This window comes from Heteronotia binoei, chromosome 9 (genome assembly GCF_032191835.1).
Source record: "Heteronotia binoei isolate CCM8104 ecotype False Entrance Well chromosome 9, APGP_CSIRO_Hbin_v1, whole genome shotgun sequence".
NCBI classification, from domain to species: domain Eukaryota; kingdom Metazoa; phylum Chordata; class Lepidosauria; order Squamata; family Gekkonidae; genus Heteronotia; species Heteronotia binoei.
In genome coordinates this window covers 36,704,109-36,723,026 of record NC_083231.1, presented here as the reverse complement: position 1 = coordinate 36,723,026, position 18,918 = coordinate 36,704,109, and the positions used below count along the sequence as shown (strand labels likewise).

General features: G+C 39.1%; 1 protein-coding gene across 1 annotated transcript in view; it reads left to right on the top strand.

The window, feature by feature from the left end:
* Window positions 1-18,918, top strand: part of TRAPPC11 (trafficking protein particle complex subunit 11) — a 41,598-nt gene that overhangs the window by 1,924 nt on the left and 20,756 nt on the right. The window contains exons 3-20 of the mRNA XM_060246462.1: window positions 449-618; window positions 821-891; window positions 1,651-1,765; window positions 2,823-2,922; window positions 3,582-3,655; window positions 4,390-4,486; window positions 5,461-5,594; window positions 6,481-6,628; window positions 8,610-8,703; window positions 9,986-10,065; window positions 10,157-10,235; window positions 10,318-10,372; window positions 12,054-12,199; window positions 13,767-13,828; window positions 13,928-14,060; window positions 15,687-15,817; window positions 16,599-16,745; window positions 17,407-17,594. Coding sequence (XP_060102445.1) covers window positions 449-618; window positions 821-891; window positions 1,651-1,765; window positions 2,823-2,922; window positions 3,582-3,655; window positions 4,390-4,486; window positions 5,461-5,594; window positions 6,481-6,628; window positions 8,610-8,703; window positions 9,986-10,065; window positions 10,157-10,235; window positions 10,318-10,372; window positions 12,054-12,199; window positions 13,767-13,828; window positions 13,928-14,060; window positions 15,687-15,817; window positions 16,599-16,745; window positions 17,407-17,594 — 2,024 coding nt within the window. The remainder of the gene's footprint in view (window positions 1-448; window positions 619-820; window positions 892-1,650; window positions 1,766-2,822; window positions 2,923-3,581; window positions 3,656-4,389; window positions 4,487-5,460; window positions 5,595-6,480; window positions 6,629-8,609; window positions 8,704-9,985; window positions 10,066-10,156; window positions 10,236-10,317; window positions 10,373-12,053; window positions 12,200-13,766; window positions 13,829-13,927; window positions 14,061-15,686; window positions 15,818-16,598; window positions 16,746-17,406; window positions 17,595-18,918) is intronic.

Below are 18,918 nucleotides of genomic sequence, written 5' to 3'. Positions count from 1 at the left end.
AATGAAAAAGCTGGCTAGATCTAATTCATTGCTTGTGGTGTTCATTGTTTGCAGGGTTTGATTAATTAGTTTTCCACTTGAAGGTTATTTAAACATTGGAGTTAACTTCCAAAAGCAAGTGTTGAAATGTGTCTTCAGTCTAAAAAACCAGGCTGTTTCAAGGGTGGGAAACTAACCTCCGTAAAGTTGCTCCAGGCCATGATATTGAGGCCAATAGACTGTTTGTGTTAAAGAGTTGTGCGTCCTTAGGAAGAACTGGGATTCAGGGCAGACATGGCATCAGGCATCCTCAGTTGAGTTCAGTGATTACTCTCTGCCTCTTGCATGCGCTTAGATTGCTCTTTCTTGGTTATGATAGAAAAGTCAAAAGGAGTAGCCATGATTCAGAAAGAGCAACAAATATTCAAGAACAGACTGAATTGCTTACCTCATTTGTCAATGGTTGTAGAGAACATCATATGAATGGCATATTCCAAAAGGTATCTTGAAGACTGGTTGGATGAACAAACATTTGAATTTGGTGCCTGCGCTTGTTGTCGTGTTCTATGAGCTGGACTGGGACGAGCCACAGTGGAAAGAAAAACAGTCAGAGTGTGCTACTAGAGTTGAAATTGTCAGGTATGTTTTCTGCTGAGGAGTCCTCAGTTTTTCACTTTTCTATGGTAACTGCTTGACACAACTTGTACTTGGAGGAAGACGTCATTATTCCAATATTAGTTGTTGGTTTTTTAAAAACAGATCTTCTAATTGATTAGCTTCTTAAGTTATATAATGTTTTAATAAACTTCATTTTGTTTGGTATTATGCATTATAATTGCAGGCAGAGTTTGCAAGGAAGAAACACAAAAGTTGCTGTAGTCTTGATTCAAAAGAAAACACCTTTACCTCCAGGTACTTAATGTATATTTAACTTTTCATTTATGATTTTGACATTTAACAATTGACAATTAACAAGAAAGGGTATTAAAGAAAAACTTTTTAAAGAAAAAAAAGTTACATGTTGCATTGAATTTTTACTGAATAAGGTGTAAGCAGTTTAAACAAAGTTTTAAAAACTTTGGGGGGTTGCTGTTAGAATAGTAGAATCATAGAGTTGGAAGGGATCTCTAGGGTCATCTAGTCCAACCCCCTGCACAATGCAGGAAATTCACAACTACTTCCTCCACACCCTCAGAAAGTTGGGGTCTGTAGTGGGAGGGTCAGCAGACATGATCCCTCCCTTCTGTTGTCAGAAACAAACACTTCATTTTGGAACAGAGTTGTTTCTATCAGTACAGGTTATATACTGCAGTCTGAAAAAAGTCAAGCTACTGTTTCTGATTCAATTGAGAAAAAGTTGCAACCCTCTTTGCTATTGCTGGCTTTCTTTGAGTGATTCCAGTATATATTTATTTTTCAAATATTTATATGCCTTTTCCATCAATTGACATTCCTAGAGTGGTCCATTATAATGTAAGACAGTGAAGCACTGTACCTGGTATAGTAATAGTAAACTATGGAGGGATTGGAGTTCACAGTTTTCTATAGTATTAGTTGAACAGCTTAATGTTTGATAACAAGTAGGTAGTTGTAGGTTTACTTGATACTTGTAGGTATGTTTTAATAAAGTTTACCACAAATTCATGTTATTTATATTCTTCATTTCCATAGGGGAAGATGTTATTGCTTCAGAAAGGGCAGCAGCTTTGTGCAATGCATGTGACCTCTCAGGAAAATCCTTGTTTGTTTTGCCACACACTGACCATCTTGTAGGCTATATTATAAGGTAAGTTAATTATGTAAGCAAGAGGCATTTCTGTGATTGTGCTCCACCAAAGCTGCAATCCCATGCATACTTATATGAGAGCAAGGCCCATTGAACTCAGTTGGATTTTCTTCTGAATGAACTGATATAAATATTGCTTTTAGGGAACAGTTACGGATATTTGGGAGGAAAACAGATGTATTCAAATTCAATAAATAAGAAAATACAATAAATTTGCAGAAAGGGTACATCCCTTCCTCCTCTGCTTCTTTCCCTCTTCTTCTCTAACAATCTTCCCCCTCTTTTCCCCCCTCTCCTTATTTGTCAATTTATCCCCTCCCCACCTCTTTTGCCCCCATCCTTTCACTGTCAATCTTCCCCTCTTCTCTGATAACCTGTCGTCTTATTTCTCCCTTTCTCTTATTCCCTTTATCTGTCAACACTATTTCAGTCCTTTCTCCCATCCGCCTTATCTGTCAGTCTACCCCATCTCTTTCACTCCCCCCTTTCTCCATCAGCCTACCCAACCCTTGCTGCTCTCCCTAACAGCATCTCTGGTGCTTCACTCACCCCCACCTTTCCTGCTCTCCCCACCTATCCCCACCACCCTTGCTGCTCTCCCCACCTGCACTCCACTCCCCCCCACCTTTGCAGCTCTCCCGATCTATCCCTCACCCTTGGCATTCATATAACCCTATTCTTGCACTCTTCCCACCCACACCAACCCCACCCTCCCCCGCTCGGTGCTTGCAAGAAACATGGACTGGAAACTGACAAGTGTTTTATGAATCTCACCTGCACAAATGGGAGCATCCTTCCCCAGTCTCAACATAGTTATCATCTATGATTGTGCAAACAACCTGAAGGACTTTTATAAAGAAGCTAAAGATGTTAAGTATGAGTTGTTGTGTGACAAATCCTGAGCCCTCACCAGTGCTCCATTCCAGTTGTTGAATTTATTATTTTACCAGATTTATATTCAGATGACAGGATAAAAATCATATTCCAAATTGTATTCTGAAAATGTTTGTGCTGAAAGCACCATTTCTTCATTTACTTTTGCAATTGTTTCTTACAGGTTAGAGAATGCTTTTTATGAACATGCCCAGACCTATTACTATACAGAAATACGAAGGGTGAAATCCCATAAAGAGTTCCTCAACAAAACAACACATCAGGTATAATAGCTGTATTAGAATAGAACTCTTTGCCTACCTTCTGCTGTAGCCATACTTTTGGTCATGATAAGTATAAAATAACTTCATAAGCAAAGAATAATTTCCCCACCATTCATATTTCTAAGGCTAAATCAGTATCTTAGTAAACTTTTAAGCTTGTAGTGGGAAGCTTCAACACTTTGAGACTTCTGGATATTGTTTCAACTTAGAGGTTTATTAATTCCTGGGAAGATTAGACAATATGCATCAGTCTAGGCATTTGATACTGACGTTTTCTATCGTTCTATGAGCACTAAAACCTTTAAATTTAGGTGGTGGGAGGGAATGAAAGCACCCATGATGTTTAATGATGTTTTGTGCAATGTTCCCTCTAAGCTGCAGAGATTTGTGAGCAAAAATTCTACTTTGTGCGCTACTGGCATAAGTTGTGAGCTACTGCATAAATTATTGTGCTCTGGGGCCATTTTTCCTGAGCTAAGACAAAAATGTGTGAGCTGGAGGCTAAAAATCTGTGAGCTAGCTCACACTAACTCAGCTTAGAGGGAACACTGGTTATGTGTGTGGTACTGACCTTTGGTAGTATTGTGTAGGTTATAATCTTAGTACTGTTAAGACTGGTGATTGCAGTTCTGAAATGTTACTCACTGATTGTGTTGCAGCTTCTGTTTGTCAGACATCAATTCAAAATAGCTTTCTTCAGTGAGTTGAAGCAGGATACACAGAATGCACTGAAGTAAGTACTCGTGGCCCAGAGAGTTCTTTGCATCCAGATAGTCCCTGGTTCAATTCCCAGACTCTCCATACATAGAAGTGTCAATATTAGATGATGTGAAAAACCTCAGCTTGAGACCCTGGAGAACAGCTGCTGGGCAGAGTAGACTGTACTGGCCATGATAGACCAATATTCAATATGAGACAGTTGGACAGAGGATTAAGCTGTATTTCTTCCCAACAAAGAGAAGGAGGTTCCTCCATGTGTGGAAGCGGTGGGAGGGATAGCACTTGTCTGTGGCGGTTCTTTAAATGGTCACTGTTTGGCTTCTCAAACTGGTTATGAGAGAAGTATGGACAGCACCACTAGAATTACGTACCATAGTATCCTGTGATGCTCCTACCCCAGTAACTGGAGGAGGAATCACACTGTGTCCTTTAATTCCAGCATGGTAGATGGGTACATATGCATCCAATTGAAATACTGCTGCTTCTTTTCTTCTGTTATTACTTGAGAGGAGCTGCAGCAGTGAACAGACCGAAAGGTTCAAGTGGGGTAATGGCTTGCTGCCTTAGGAAGTGCTTCAGTGTGTTATATCCCAAAGGGAGCAATTACTTGTGCTGAGGAGAAAAAAACGATCTGTCTAGCATTTGTTACATCGTTTTTGGGCCCTTCTAATTTATGGTGTTTGTCCCAATGGATTTATTTTTGTACATTGAATGGACAAACTAAAATCAACAACCTTTCTTATTCAGAAACTACAGAACTGCATATAATCTGGTACATGAATTGAGAGCTCATGAAACAAATATGTTGGAAATCAAGACCATTGCAGGATTTATAAATTACAAGGTAATGAAGGTTGATTTTTAATTCTTATTATATAATAATCAAAACTATAGAAGAAAAACTTGAGGACTAAACCTGTGGATGTATTGCGTGCTGCTAATTTAGTGGGACCTTATCAGCTGTAAGATGCCATGTTGTGTTTTACTGAAAAATGCCCTCTGGCGAGCATGCTTATAGAGTGGTTACATTTGATACTCTGTGTTTCTGTAGAATCAAATCACTATGTTCTTTGTATCTGGGTTCTTCAAAGAGCCATCCATGGACAGGACTGGGAAAACCAGTTTCAAATCCCAACTCAGCCATGAAGCTGATGACCGTAGTCAGTCTCTCTAAGCCTAACCTACACAGAGTTATTGGAGGGATAAAATAAGAGACTGGAGAACCATATGCAACCCCATGAAGCCCATGGGGAACAGGGTGGTTAAAAATATGATAGCCATTCTATTGGAGGTCTGCTAATAATACCACCACTTTGGCACTTCAATGCCTTCTAACACTTGTTATGATGTGTTGAACCTGTAAGCATAGAACTGGACTGTAGAATTTGAGGACAAAGGAGTTTTGACTTTGGATATCCTAACTGGAGAAAGCCTAAGCATGAAAGCAGTATACAGAAAAAAACCAAATTCATTCCTATATATCAAGGGTGGCCAACAGTAGTTCTCCAGATGTTTTTTGCCTACAACTCCCATCAGCCCCAGTCACCAGCCATGCTGGCTGGGGCTGATGGGAGTTGTAGGCAGAAAACATCTGGAGAGCTACCATTGGCCATCCCTGCTATATATATAGGGAAAAAATCAAATCCATTCCTTTTTCCCGTTGAAGACTTTTAAATTATGGAGGGGAGAAAGGGTAGAAAGAAACAAAATACATTCTTCTGTGTTTTGTTAACCTGCCTATCACAATTGTATCATCTCACAATTGCTTCTGTGATTATGAGGTTTTAATGCAAATGTTCTGACCTTGAATCTTTTTAGATTTGCCGACTGTGTTTTCAGCATAATACTCCCCTGGATGCGATTGCACAGTTTAGAAAGCACATAGATGTGTGCAAGAAAAAAATTGGCAGTGCAGAGCTGGCTTTTGAGCATGCTGCCTGGATGTCCAAACAGTACGTTGTTTTACCAATAATACTGTGATAAGTGAATGGGTATGCTGATTCCATCTGAAATTGTTTGCAATGTATTGTGTAATCTGTATTGTCTTCAGCATTAGATGCAGATGTATGTACAATGAAGTAATACACTTAAAGTCAATGAAGTCATTGGGATGTCATCAAAGTTTCTGTCATCCAAGCCTGTAGGACAAAGCAGAATTTAGCATGTTGTGTTGATAATTTGGACTTTAATTGGTTGGATCCAAATAACCAGGACTGGGGTGGGGTGTGGAGTTGACTCCTGTTATACCACTGCCAAATGTCAGTTAAGGAAAACAAAGTTTGCAAGTGTATCAGGACCTGTTTTGGGTCTGAAAAGTGGTACTGGGGGTGGGGGAGCAGAGGCTCCCCCTTCTCAGTGTGCTACAGTCCCAAGCTGAAATGAGCCCTGGTATGCCTGCAAATTTTGTTCTGACCTGATTCATGGCCAGACATTTCATCTAGTTTGACCCTTTCCCCTCTTCTCCATTAAAATTGAGGTTCTGTCAAACGGTCAGCATGCTGTAAATTCTGCAAGTTATAAGTGCCTCCTGCACTTCAGATTGTGTTCCACTGAACTTTCTGGAGAATCTCCAAAGTCTGGGAATTTAACTGTGAGCCAGTGTGATGTAGTTGCTAGAGAATAGAAGCAGGATGGCCTCCAGTATTCAATCTCTCCTCTGCCATGAAGCTCAATATGTGGTCTTGGGCCAGTATCTTTCATTTTCTCTCCCTAACCCACTGCAGATTTGTTATGAAGGCAAAATAGAGAAGGCAAGGACCATGTACTTGGTCCTGAAATCCTTGGAGAAAGCGAGGGATAATAAATAATTTAAATATATATATATTGTTTTTAATACAGATTTCAGGCTTTTGGGGACTTGTTTGATGAAGCTATCAAATTAGGGCTGACAGCTATTCAAACGCAGAACCCAGGTTTCTATTACCAGCAAGCAGCATACTATGCCCAAGAAAGGAAGCAACTGGCAAATGTTCTCTGTAATCATGAGGTGAGTCCCAGCTAGCCCTGTCTATTCTTGCAAGGCTTTCTGTACCATGCGATGGCAATTTTCAGTCCACGTATTTCTTGTGTTGCTGGCTGAGCAAATGCAGATGCCTTGCATTTAATGCAGCACTGATCAGTTTTCCTTTAGCCATGAATGTTTGCTTCAATTGAGAACTGTTTGCAAAAAAGTCCAATTCAGGCTCATTCTCAGGTATAGGCTGATGCTCGTACAAGTGGTGTGTGGCAATGCAGCTAAAGATCAGCAGAGGATGACTAAAAAACTCACCATCTGCATAGAGATAATAAAGGAGATCTTTTACATCTGAATGAATTCTAAATAGAGGATTGGTCTTAATGTGTGTTTGGCCAGAAGCTCTGAAGTTCACAGAAATCCCAAGAAAACTATATGCAAGATCCAAGATTTTAATAAAGCATCAGTCTTAAAGAAATGGCTGTCTTCAATCTGCTGAGCCTCAAACATAGACAGTGAAGCCAGCCAGAACTCAAGACAAGATACATAGCTAAAACTAATCATCTTATACCCTAATTGATGGCTATAAGTCAAGAAAATAGCATAATCAAAGTCAAGAAAATAGCATAATCAAAGACACTGAGAGACCTTGCATCTGGTACTCAGTAGCAGAGGAAAAGAAATCAGCTTTCTAGTTAAGAACTTGGGAGAGTGTGAATGAAAACATTATCTTGGGAGAAGCCTGCCAGCCAGGGCTTTTTTTGAGCAGGAATGCACAGGAACGCAGTTCAGGCTGGCTTGATATCAGGGGGTGTGGCCTAATATGTAAATGAGTTCCTGCTGGGCTTTTTCTTTAAAAAAGCCCTGCTGCCAGCCCTCCTCCCAGGTGACTCAAACTTAGCAAGAGCCACAGTGAAGCTACAAGAGACTATACAATATGTTCAACATAATTTCCATGATTAAAGAGTTATCTTGAGATAGCTTTTCCATACTAATTGTCTGCCTTATCTCTGTCAGTTTTTATTTATAAAATTATAATTTTTAAAAGTCCTTGTGAAAATGTGATTCTTATTCAATTAGAGGTTTTTGTGTGTTCTTTATTTAATAGAGACAATAGTGGCACAATGTTAAAATTATTGGGAAATTATCACTTTATTGAGGCGATGTAAAAGAAAGAATTTGAACAGTTGTGCTTATAATCCTTGGGAATGTGCGGGTCTCCCTTTTGGGCTGCATATGCCTTAATATTCAGAAACTGTTTTGTTCAGAAGCTATTTTGAATCTCTACCTTTTGAATCTCTACCTCTTTCAGAGGCATAACAATAACTGTCATATATGAAATGTCACAAAACTGCATTTGTTCTAGTTTTTTTTTCTTCTATATGCCCAATCTGTGTTAGACATTTTAAAAATAGGCATACCTTTTGAAGACTGAACTACTGCAACAAGTTTTATGTGGGGTTGCCTTTGAGACAACATCAACTTACCTTTCCACTAGAATTAGGTATTATCATAGTACAGGTGTTTTGAAATATCTTTGGTTGCTTGCTTCTGGATTCAGTTCAAGGTGCTGGTTCTTACCTTTCACATTTGAGCCCAAATATTTAAAGTACTTTCTTTTCCTGTATGAACCTGTGCTGGAATGTTGCTTCTCCCAACAGTTTGTTTCTTCAACAAGGTTGTCTAGATTTGCCTCTGTTTGGACACAGCTTTTTTGGCTTTTGACTGCGATTACGTGGAGCAGCCTTCCTGTGAATGCTAGGAAAGCAGCCATCTTGTTAATTTTTAGGAAGCTTTGTCAAGCTGTGCTATTTAAGGTGGCATTTGGAGCATGCTAAGGAGGCAGTTGAGATCTATAAATTTTGGGTTTACTTTTAGTTACTTTTAATTGTTCTTCAACCCATCCATACTTACTTGATGTTTTCTTTATGCAAGTTGTCTTGGGCCCTCTTTAGAGAGGGGTATGGTGAATTAAAATTATTGTAACTAATAAATAAATTTGCTGGTTTTACAGCCTTCTGTGATGTATCCGAATCCTGATCCAATAGAAACTCAAACCGGAATGCTTGACTTCTATGGGCAAAGACCATGGCGGCAAGGAGTACTAAGTAAATCACCTTTTGGTTTCCTGTGTAAACATCAGAAACAAAATCAGATTATTTCTGTAATGTCAAATTGACTTGCCATGAACAATCCAGGGAATCCTGTTGTTTCTCCCAAGATTTATCAGGAGTACCTCACTCAGAAAATGGGAGAATTTTTTTCTGAAAACAGCATATATATATTTCTTCTGATATTCTACTCTAAGAGAATATTAGAGTGTTCTAGAGGGCATTCTCATTTCAGGCTAGGAGCTAGTGAAGTGAGACCCAAGAGACCTAACTAGTGCTCTAAGTAGACTGTACACTAAAATATAACCAGGCATCTTCTGTAACACAAAACATGCTGGTGTTTATCAGCAGGTATGTCTCTCTGTAAACACTATTCTAACTGATGAAATCCCATTTGAATTATTCCCTTTGCATATAGTAACCATTTATACAAGCAAAGGGCTTCCATCTTTTATATGCAGGTCCTCTGCAGGGCCAGCTCTGCCACTAGGCAAACTAGGCAGTTGTCTAGGGTGCCAGTCTTCTGGGTGCACTAAATTTGGCACCCCACGTGTGACATGGTGACAATAATGGTGGGGGGGGGTTGCCAGAGGTTAGCCTTGCCTAAGGTGCTGGACAGTCTAGGGCCAACCCTGGTCCTCTGCATCTAATTCCTGGACCTGTTCGTGTTGATGATGGAAAGAGATCCATGTGTGTGTTCCTTTGCATATGGAGGCCTGGGCTTCTGTTGAGAAGAATGGGGCAATTTGTGTATTGAAGAATCTTTGTAGTACATGTGGGAATCCAGACTGGAGTGATTGAGTTAAGCCAGTTTTTAAAATTCACAGAAGTGGAATTGTAGGTTTATTGGGCACATGCATTCCAAACCTTGCCAATGGATAGCACTTATTTGTTGGTAACCTTTGTTGTTGCAAAAATTAAACAAGAGGGATGCCTTTCCGAAACGACTGCTGTTATGGAAACGCTGAATTGAGGAGCTTTGTCTTTGTTGCTAAGAGCAGTAGCTTTCCTAGTAGGCTTGCCTAATGTGTAGACTTCAGATGGATTTAAGGTTTTAGTGTGGTTAATTATTGGAGACGCTCCCTTTTTTTAGAACAATCCTCTTCCAAGAATGTGACTGAATTCCAAAACATTCTTTCACCTAAGAGACGGTGTTGTTTAGAATCCTCAGAACTTAAACTAGACTTAGTTCTAGTGTAGTTTCATGGGCATGATGACTAAAGTTTATTCAGGGATCAGGCAAAACTTCTTAGAATGGATTTTTCATTGTCATTTGCAGGTTTTGATCCAAATGACCCTGAAAAGGAGAAAGTGGGGATTTTGGCCCTGCAACTGAAGGAAAAGAAGGTTCTTCACTCTGTAAGTCACATTTAAGCAATATTTATGTTGTTTCACTGAAAGTACAGATATGGACTGGAAATACAAATATCAATGCTTTTTTATTTATTAGGAGTTAATCATCACCTTGCTGAGTAATGCAGTAGCCCAGTTCAAGAAGTACAAATGCCCGCGAATGAAAAGCCACTTGAGTAAGCTGACAGTGTCCAATTGTTAAATATATACGTTAATCATTATTTTAGTATTGAAAATAATCTGCCATTGTTCTTGCAGTGGTGCAAATGGGTGAAGAATATTACTATGCCAAAGATTACACGAAAGCTTTGAAGTGAGTATCATTTCAAAGTGTCTGGTTTTAAAGCTGATGTTTCTTTTTCTTTTAACACATTGTTAAGAACAAACCTTAATTTTCACATATAGTTCCCAGGCATTTGAAAAAGCAATCCTCTTTTGAGTGAGTCCTATTTCATGCAACCTTTATCAGTATTTAAAGAAATATGGCTGGGGAGGAAGGAGACAAGGATCAGGCACAACATCCAGTTGGCCTGTGTTGCGATTGGCCCTGTCCTTAAAAAGTTTTCCTGGTAGAAGCCTAATTATTTAAAATAGTGGACTTTGCACTATCATTTAGCTTTTAGTGTGTGAGAGTGGCAAGGGTGTGTGCTTACAGCACAAGCATCCACCATACAAAATCCAGTGTGGCTTTTTCTGCTGAAAAGATGAGAGCCAATTCCTTCTAGCTTGGGAAATTCTCTTCTGAGCACAAAAAGATTTCTTTTGTTACATGTGTATTCATGTTGTACATGAAGTCTGACTTGCTCTATTTTATCAAATATATACTACTTTTTTTTTTTAAAGGAAGGGTAGCCCTGCTCCTTACCAGAGCATTCTTTCTGGAGGAGGAGCCATGTGCTTATATCTGGTGCTGGTTTCTGTTGCTCAGAACCACTGACTGCTTGCACAATCTCTTGTGATGGATCGTGATTCTGTGTTTTACTAGCACCAAAGGCTGGCTAAGAGTTTGTTGATCTGAGGAGTGGAGAAGCGGAATGCAGTCTCCGTCCTCTGCCTTTAAGACTGGTGATTAACACTAACTAAACATTTAAAGACTGGTGATTAACACTGAACACTTATCTGTTTTTACTTGTTTTATACTAATTATAACTTGTTTTTAACTGTTTTATTTGTCTGGCTCGTTGATGGAACCTGCTGTGAGCCTGCTTTACTGGAAGGGTGGGATAAAATAAATAAAAATTAAAACTGATAGGATTGAACAGTGCTTTTGAGCAAGTGAATGTATGAGCGGCATGTAGCTGCACACAAAACACTGTAGATCAAATTATTTAGAAAATTAGGATTGGTGTACCAAGAGCATTTGTAATCCTGTAGTTATGTTTACTGTTTGTGTTTAGTTAACACAGTAAAATATATAGCCATTTACAACCCTAGCTTGCTGTATGGGACAAAAATTATATATGCTTCTAAGTGATTGACTGCTTAGGAGAAATTGGAAATAATAGCTTGACTGGCTGGGAGAGACTGAGAATAATGGATTGGCATCTCCAGTTTACTCAAGTGAAAATGGTAATGTTTGTAATAACAGTTCACTATTTGGAGAAAATTGATCAATTACTGTATTCCTGTCCTTTAGTGTAAAAACAAGGCTTTTGCAGATGAGGAAGGTAGAAGGAATGCCTCTAGCAAGATCATAAAATGGACTGGAAATTAATCCATATGCATTTTTGAAAATGAATTTGGATACTGTCCTGGCAGTAGTATAGCCAAGCATAGCGTCACTTCTCAGTTCAGTTTGTTTTAGATGTTATGGAGATGAGTTACAATTTGTTAAAAAATCTGGGTGTTTTTTTTCAACTATGAAGGGGGCACTAACTGATCATGGGATTTTATATTTGGTTAACCATGGGTTAATATTGTGATTGTTAAAACAGCTGTTTGGTCAATCTGGCTTGTTTAAATAAACGCTTCTCTTTTTCTCAATCTTCTTCCAGGCTCCTGGATTATGTCTTGTGCGATTACCGTAGTGAAGGATGGTGGACTCTCCTTACTTCTGTACTGACCACAGCCCTTAAATGCTCCTATCTCATGGCACAGATAAAAGATTACATTACATACTCCTTAGAGCTGCTGGGAAGAGGTGAGCAAGTTCATTTCAGTTTGCTGTTGTTGATTCACTTCTTTGCTCTGAGAAGCATCTGGGTAGGATTCTTCTTTATGCAAAGGTGGGTAGCTTGAAAGATTTCAGAGTTTTGAACTTTATCTGAAGTTGGTTCCATATATCCAGTGTATGAAGGTCCTCAGCCTCTTCAATGGTGTCTTAAAGTTTGAGGGAGAAGAAGAAAGTATTCATATGCTTATCTTTGCAAAGCTTGAAAAACTGCAGATATGGCTGTCTTTTGCTTAAAAGAAATCCAAATTGATTAATCATATATTATTGAGTTGATTTTATGCTCTAAATTGCTCATGAATAAAAGTTTTGAAGAAAAGGTCATGCACTGTCTTTGAGATAATGGATCATTTTAGAGACATTCTTTCTGGTGAGTGAGCAAGAGGGGGAATACCTAATGTTGCACTGTGGTTATCAGCAGTTTGTGGATGCATTCATGTAACAACATGAGTTTTTTTAAATTTTGCCTAACTAATTAGGAAAGGAGCACGTTTTTATTTGATCAATAGGCTTCTAGTCAACCAACCACATAATTTGCTAAACATGAGACCTTGAAAGCAGTCAAAGCAAACAACTCTAGGCTGGGTTATACTTGGTATATGGCAACTTCATACATTCATAAAGTGGTATAGCCAGCTGAATGCAGATTAGAACTGAGAGGTCCTAGGTTCAAATTTCCACTAAGCCATGGTATATCCTCTTTGGCGGTTCGCTTCCTCTTAGTCTCACCTGCTTCACAGGAGAGAGCTGCTGTGAGTGGAAGAGGGACGTAAAAGGACATGTGCAGTATCCTGAGCTCGTTGGAGGCAGCATGGAATGAAAATGCAGCGAATTTTAAAAAACCAGGCCTCCTTTTTGGGAACCTGTACTATAATAATACATGTTCCCTTCCTTATTTCTAGTTACCTATAGAGTAGGAGTATGCACAGAATTGAATTTCGTTAAGTACAAAGCACAGTAGGCATTCAGGCACTTTAATTTGTTCATTGTATGGCTTGGCCTTTTCTTTGCTTCACTTATAGTTGCTCAGTATCTCCCTTTTGATTGTAGCTTTGAAATATCAGAATGATTCCTGTTCTATAAAACTATTCCTATAAATAATTAGAACTTAGAAGACAGTTTTCAATGATGTGCTACTTCCTTCTGTCCTAGTTCTCAAACTGCAGTTGAGGCAGTAAACATGTTTTACCAGTGCTGCTTCCAGCAGGGACTCAGGTGGTGGATTGATTATCCATATAAAGCAAATTCTAAAGAAAGCTAGCAAGCCAGAACAAGGCTTCTGACCTAGCCTTTTTTTGGCATTCGGCATCTAGGACTTTTTTTAAAAAGTAGAACTCATCAGTACTGTCAAGGCACATGTTTGCTATCGCATCTGCTATATATGGGAACCAGGGCAGTGTTTCAGCTGAGAATGTAGTGGAAATGATCAGATACCTGCAGGTAGTTGAAAATGGTTAGTGGCAGCTAATCTGCAATATAAAGGGTTAAGATGACCATCTTTTTTTTCTCTCTTGCTTTCTCTGTTCTTTTTCTTTAGTGTCTAATTTGAAAGAGGATCAAAAATCTCGCATAGAAAAGAATCTGATTAAAGTTCTTATGGTAAGTAGGCAAAATTTAGCTGCTTTGCGATAATTCTCAATGACCTACAAGTTCTTGCACCTAGAAAAATTGAATAAAATTGTCTTCTTTTGAATCCAGAATGAGAGCCCAGATCCAGAACCTGACTGTGATGCTACTTCTGTGAAAAGTTCACAGAAGTTGTGGGCTGATAGAGTCTCTCTGGCTGGCAATAATATCTTTACAATAGAAGTGCAGGACTTCATTCCATTTGGTATGTAGGGAAGCTTTTCTTATCCCAAATGTTATATTTAAATGCACTGTCTGCATAGTGAATGGCAAATATAGAAATATGTATCTTAATTCTATAGCAGTCCAACTGTTAAGTTTTTGGAGAATTAAAGCAAAAATTGTGCTAGCCCTGTAAGATTTGACATAATAACAGTGTGCTGGCATTTCTGAATCCATCTGCTTTATGCTGAGTGAGACCATTTTGTTGGTACTGCCTACTCCAGTAGGAAGATGCTCTCCAGGGTCTCTGGGTGAGGTTTTTCACATCCCCTCCTACCTGATCCTTGTAACTGGAAATGCTGGGGATTGAATTTTAGAGCTTTTGCAGGAAAAACAGATGTTCTACCACTGAGCCACAGCCTCTCCCTGTTTTTCTATCAAAATCCATCTGTGCTATTAAAAAAGTTTTTTAAATTCCATTTTAAGCTTTTATATAAAATTTTCCTTTGCAAAGTAATTATATGTAAGAGATTCTAGTGTACTTATTGGTGCTAGAGCTGTAAAGATAATTGGGTTAACTTTTTTTTGTGTGTATTTTTCCCCCCGGTCAGTAATATGTTTTGTGGGTCATTAAAAATGGTGCAAAAACTCCATTGCTCCCTTTTTTTAGTGATGAACTAAGATCTAGAAGAAGAAGAAGATGATATTGGATTTATAACCTGCCCTCCACTCCGAGTCTCAGAGCAGCTCACAATCTCTTTATCTTCCTCCCCCACAACAGACACCCTGTGAGGTGGGTGGGGCTGAGGGTTCTCACAGCAGCTGCCCTTTCAAGGACAACCTCTACCAGAGCTATGGCTGACCCAAGGCCATTCCAGCAGGTGCAAGTGGAGGAGTGGGGAATCAAACCCGGTTCTCCCAGATAAGAGTCTGCGCACTTAACCACTACACCAAACTGGCTCTCTGATCCAGGTTCAAAAGTCCCCATTGCCATGAAGCTCACTGAATGAGCTCAGCTCCAGTCAGTCACTCTCAGCTTAACCTACCTCACAGGGTTGTTGTGAGGACAAAAGAGAAGAGAATGGTATATGCTGACCTGAGTTCCTTTGAGGAAGGGTGGGGATGATAATGCTAAACAGATAAATGTTGTGTTTGGGAAAATCTGCAGTTAATTCAAATTTTAGGTTGGTGCCTGAGAAGTCTTTTTTCTGTACAGGAAAAGAAAGAAACAGCGGTGTGCATAGGTGTGCATACGTGGTACTTCAGGGTTCCTTAATGAGCCAGCTGTTGCCCACAGTAGGAGCTGCTGCTGCACAGTTTACAAAGAAAGCTCTGTGTGTGGCAAACTAATTTCTTGGATTGCAGGAGTCAAATCACAGTTCACATGACCTGTGTCAGAAGAAATAACCAAATCTCCCTGTAACTGGAAACTTAATAATTAAAAAAAAGACTGTTAAAAAGAAAGAAAGAAATAACCAAATAGTTCATAGTCTCTTCTTAATTGTACATATTCTCTATGCAAAGCTTACCTGACTTGGTACAAATCTAATGTCTTGTATTTGGTATTTCTAATATTGATATGTTTAGTGTTTCTATAGGGGACCTAATATGAAACATGGCAATTTTCGTTAACTTCAATAACACAGGGTGTTTCTGTTCCGAATTTTAGTACAGTGCAAAGCGAGATTTCTTGCTCCAAGTTTCCATGTTGACACTCCAGTTCAGTTTGACATATTATTGAAAGCTGATTGTCCTCATCCTCTCCGGTTTTCTAAGCTATGTGTTGGTTTCAACAATCAGGTAATCTTTTTGAAAAATACTTCATTTATTAAGGGAGAGTCATCTCTTTAATAAGGTGAATGCATTTATTGCATTTTCCCAACCGTTTTAATGGTCCAACACGTCAGGAGCCAGCATGCCACTTTAATGTGGATATGTTTCATGGTGTCTTGTATAGAGAGGGTGGAACTGATGGTGGGCACCTGGACCCACAGTCCTTCTGCACCTGCAGGGGCCCATTCCATCTTCTCTTGGGCCTTCTCTTGGAATTCTGGGGCCAGAGTTGAGTGGAGATTTCCACCCTCCCTTCAGGTCTTTCCTTAGAGAACAAACTGGACCTTGCCTGATATGGGATTAAGAGAGTTTGTTGCTTTGAAAATTTGAGCGCTTTTCAGTTTATTTCCATGTTAGTGTTTAGCAACTGTATTATTAAGCACAAAAATAACTATGACTACATTTTTCCAAAGCTTTTTATTCCATTTTATTGAAACTCCTTATAAGTCATTTAATTTGTTAATATGTTTTAAATAACTGATATTTTTCCATAAAGTACAATTTGTAGTTCGCTTGTTTTAAAGTATGGTTCTAAAGAACTGTAGGATGTATACATTTAGAAGAAAACTTCTTCTGTATCATTTATCCATTAAGCAACTATTCTGTTCTAAGTATATTCTGAATAACACAATTTCTAGAAAGAATGGACAGGTTTCACATTACATTTAGTAATACAGATTTTGCTGCACTAAAACAGAATTCTGGAAAAATATTGATATATAATTTTACACCTTCTGTCTTGCTGTAGGAATACAACCAGTATTGTATGGTGGAAGAATCATATCAAAAAAATGAACTGTTTACACAGGGCATGCTGTGTCTTACTCCTGGCAAAACAAAGAAGTTTGTTTTCAAATTTGTAGCAAAAACAGAGGATGTGGGAAAGAAGATTGAGGTAAGCTCCTAACCACTGTTTGAAGTATTATCTAAAGAAACAGTGATAAAGATTATGGTTTTCAAATTTGTAGCAAAAACAGAGGATGTGGGAAAGAAGATTGTTCAGAAATGATTTAACACTGGCAGGCTGATCAGATGGTATACTGCATGCATCAAAAGGAAGATAGGATCAAGTGTGGAAGGCCATTGCATCATTGCAGTATTGCAAGTCATTATGTTGTACCAGTGTAGCAGAATGCATTATGTAATTGAACTAGTGCAAGGCTTTGTGTCTATTCACTGTGGATAGCAAAGAGACAAAACAGGTTCTTAGTGTCTTCACACACACACACACACACACATAAAACCTATTGAGATTGAGGCTACATCTCTGTGCCTTCTTGAGAATCTTCTATCAACCTTCATTAAACATGCAAAGAGTCATGCAAGTTCGCCATGTGTTTAAAGTTTATTGCATAAACTCTGAAACTGCCTGAATTTTTATTTCTGAGATCCAGACCAGGCTCTTGTGCACACATTGCAGGTGTGTTTCAAAAAAATTTCAGAGGGAAGGTGGTGGTTTCTCTTAAACAAATACTAACGTAGGAGAAGATTTCTGTGTGGCTCTGAGATGCATTCATTGAAATGAAACCTTCAGTCAGTACATGCCTGTTTTACAGATCACTTCAGTGGATTTGATTCTGGGTAGTGAGATTGGCAGGTGTGTGATCTTGAACTGGCGTGGAGGAGGAGGGGATGCAGCTTCTTCTCAGGAGGCACTGCTGGCAGCTCGTTCCTTCAAACGGCGGCCCAAACTCCCAGACAGTGAAATCCATTGGGAAAGTCTGACTGTTCAGACAAGCACTATGTAAGTGGAAACAGTCATTGTATGACAGCAAGCATTGAATTTGATACATAGAATAGTCTGGGTAACCCCCCTCCAACACACAAAGTTTGAGTTACTGTGATGTATGCAGCTGGTGTCTTCAGTTGCTATGGTATTATGACCCTTTTCTTCCAAGAGTACTTAAGTAAATGCCTCTTTTATATAGTAAGATAATCAGAATGCACTAAGACATCTATAAAAGTATACTAATATTTTTTGACACACACAAATTTTCATGGTGTTTAAGCCATTGTCTACATAAACACTCAGAAGTACGTGTAATTTTTAATGCAGTTCTGATTTAAGATGGCATCTCCATTGACTGTGGTTTCACACTGATGGGGGTGAAAAATCAATCTTTTTTTGGCATCTTTCAGAACTGCAGTTCCCATTCAGGAGTTTCCCTATGCTCTTTTGAGTTTTGACTTAGTTTACATCCAAGAATGGTGGAGTTTTGACCTAGTTCCCAACTCTGTCACATACTTGCTGGGAGCCCAGGAGCAAGTTACTCACTTGAAACTGCATTTTGTAAAATGGGAGCATGGAGGGCTTCATAGTGGCATTGTGAAAATAAGAGAAGGATTGAAAAGCACGCAGTCATATGTTTTACTCACTATGTAGCAGCACAGTGCAGGGCCTGTGATAGAACTCCTGGCATTAGATTGGGGGCAGGGGGACCAAACAACCACCTTACACCTCCTTTGTTCAGGGGCTAGTCCTGTCCTCCTGCATGTGGGACAGCACCTGAGTTGGCTTTGTTGCCTCCCAAGTGCAGGAGAAGTGCCTGCATAACAAGCATATAAGGTTCCATTTTTTTGTGGGGGGGAGCAAGGATAGTGAGAACAAATTAAGATGGCCTCCTGCATTCCCATGGTCAGCATCCTGACGTCCGTGGCATCACGTGCATTCACCTAGCATTATTGCAGTTCGTATCAGTGTAAAGATGTGGAAGAATAAGTGCTGATGGGAGGAGTCCTGAAATGCCTGTGGAAGAAAAAGCTTCTGCTCCATCTTGCTTCCCTGTATTACAGTTCTGCTGCTGCTGTGTCACAAATCAGAGCCAAACAACTGTGACTGAATTACTAAGTCATAAACATACAAATTCTATTCAGTACATACAATTATTTCAAATACAAAAGTTTTCCGTATGCAAATTGCAAATAGTACTCAGTATGAAGTCAAAAATTCATAGAAGACCGAAGTCCATAAATGAATGTTCTGTTTATCTCTTTCCTGAGATGAGGATGCCAATTAAAGTCCCAAATACATTATGCAATTCCAAGGTTCCAGTGCTGGTTTCCTGTTT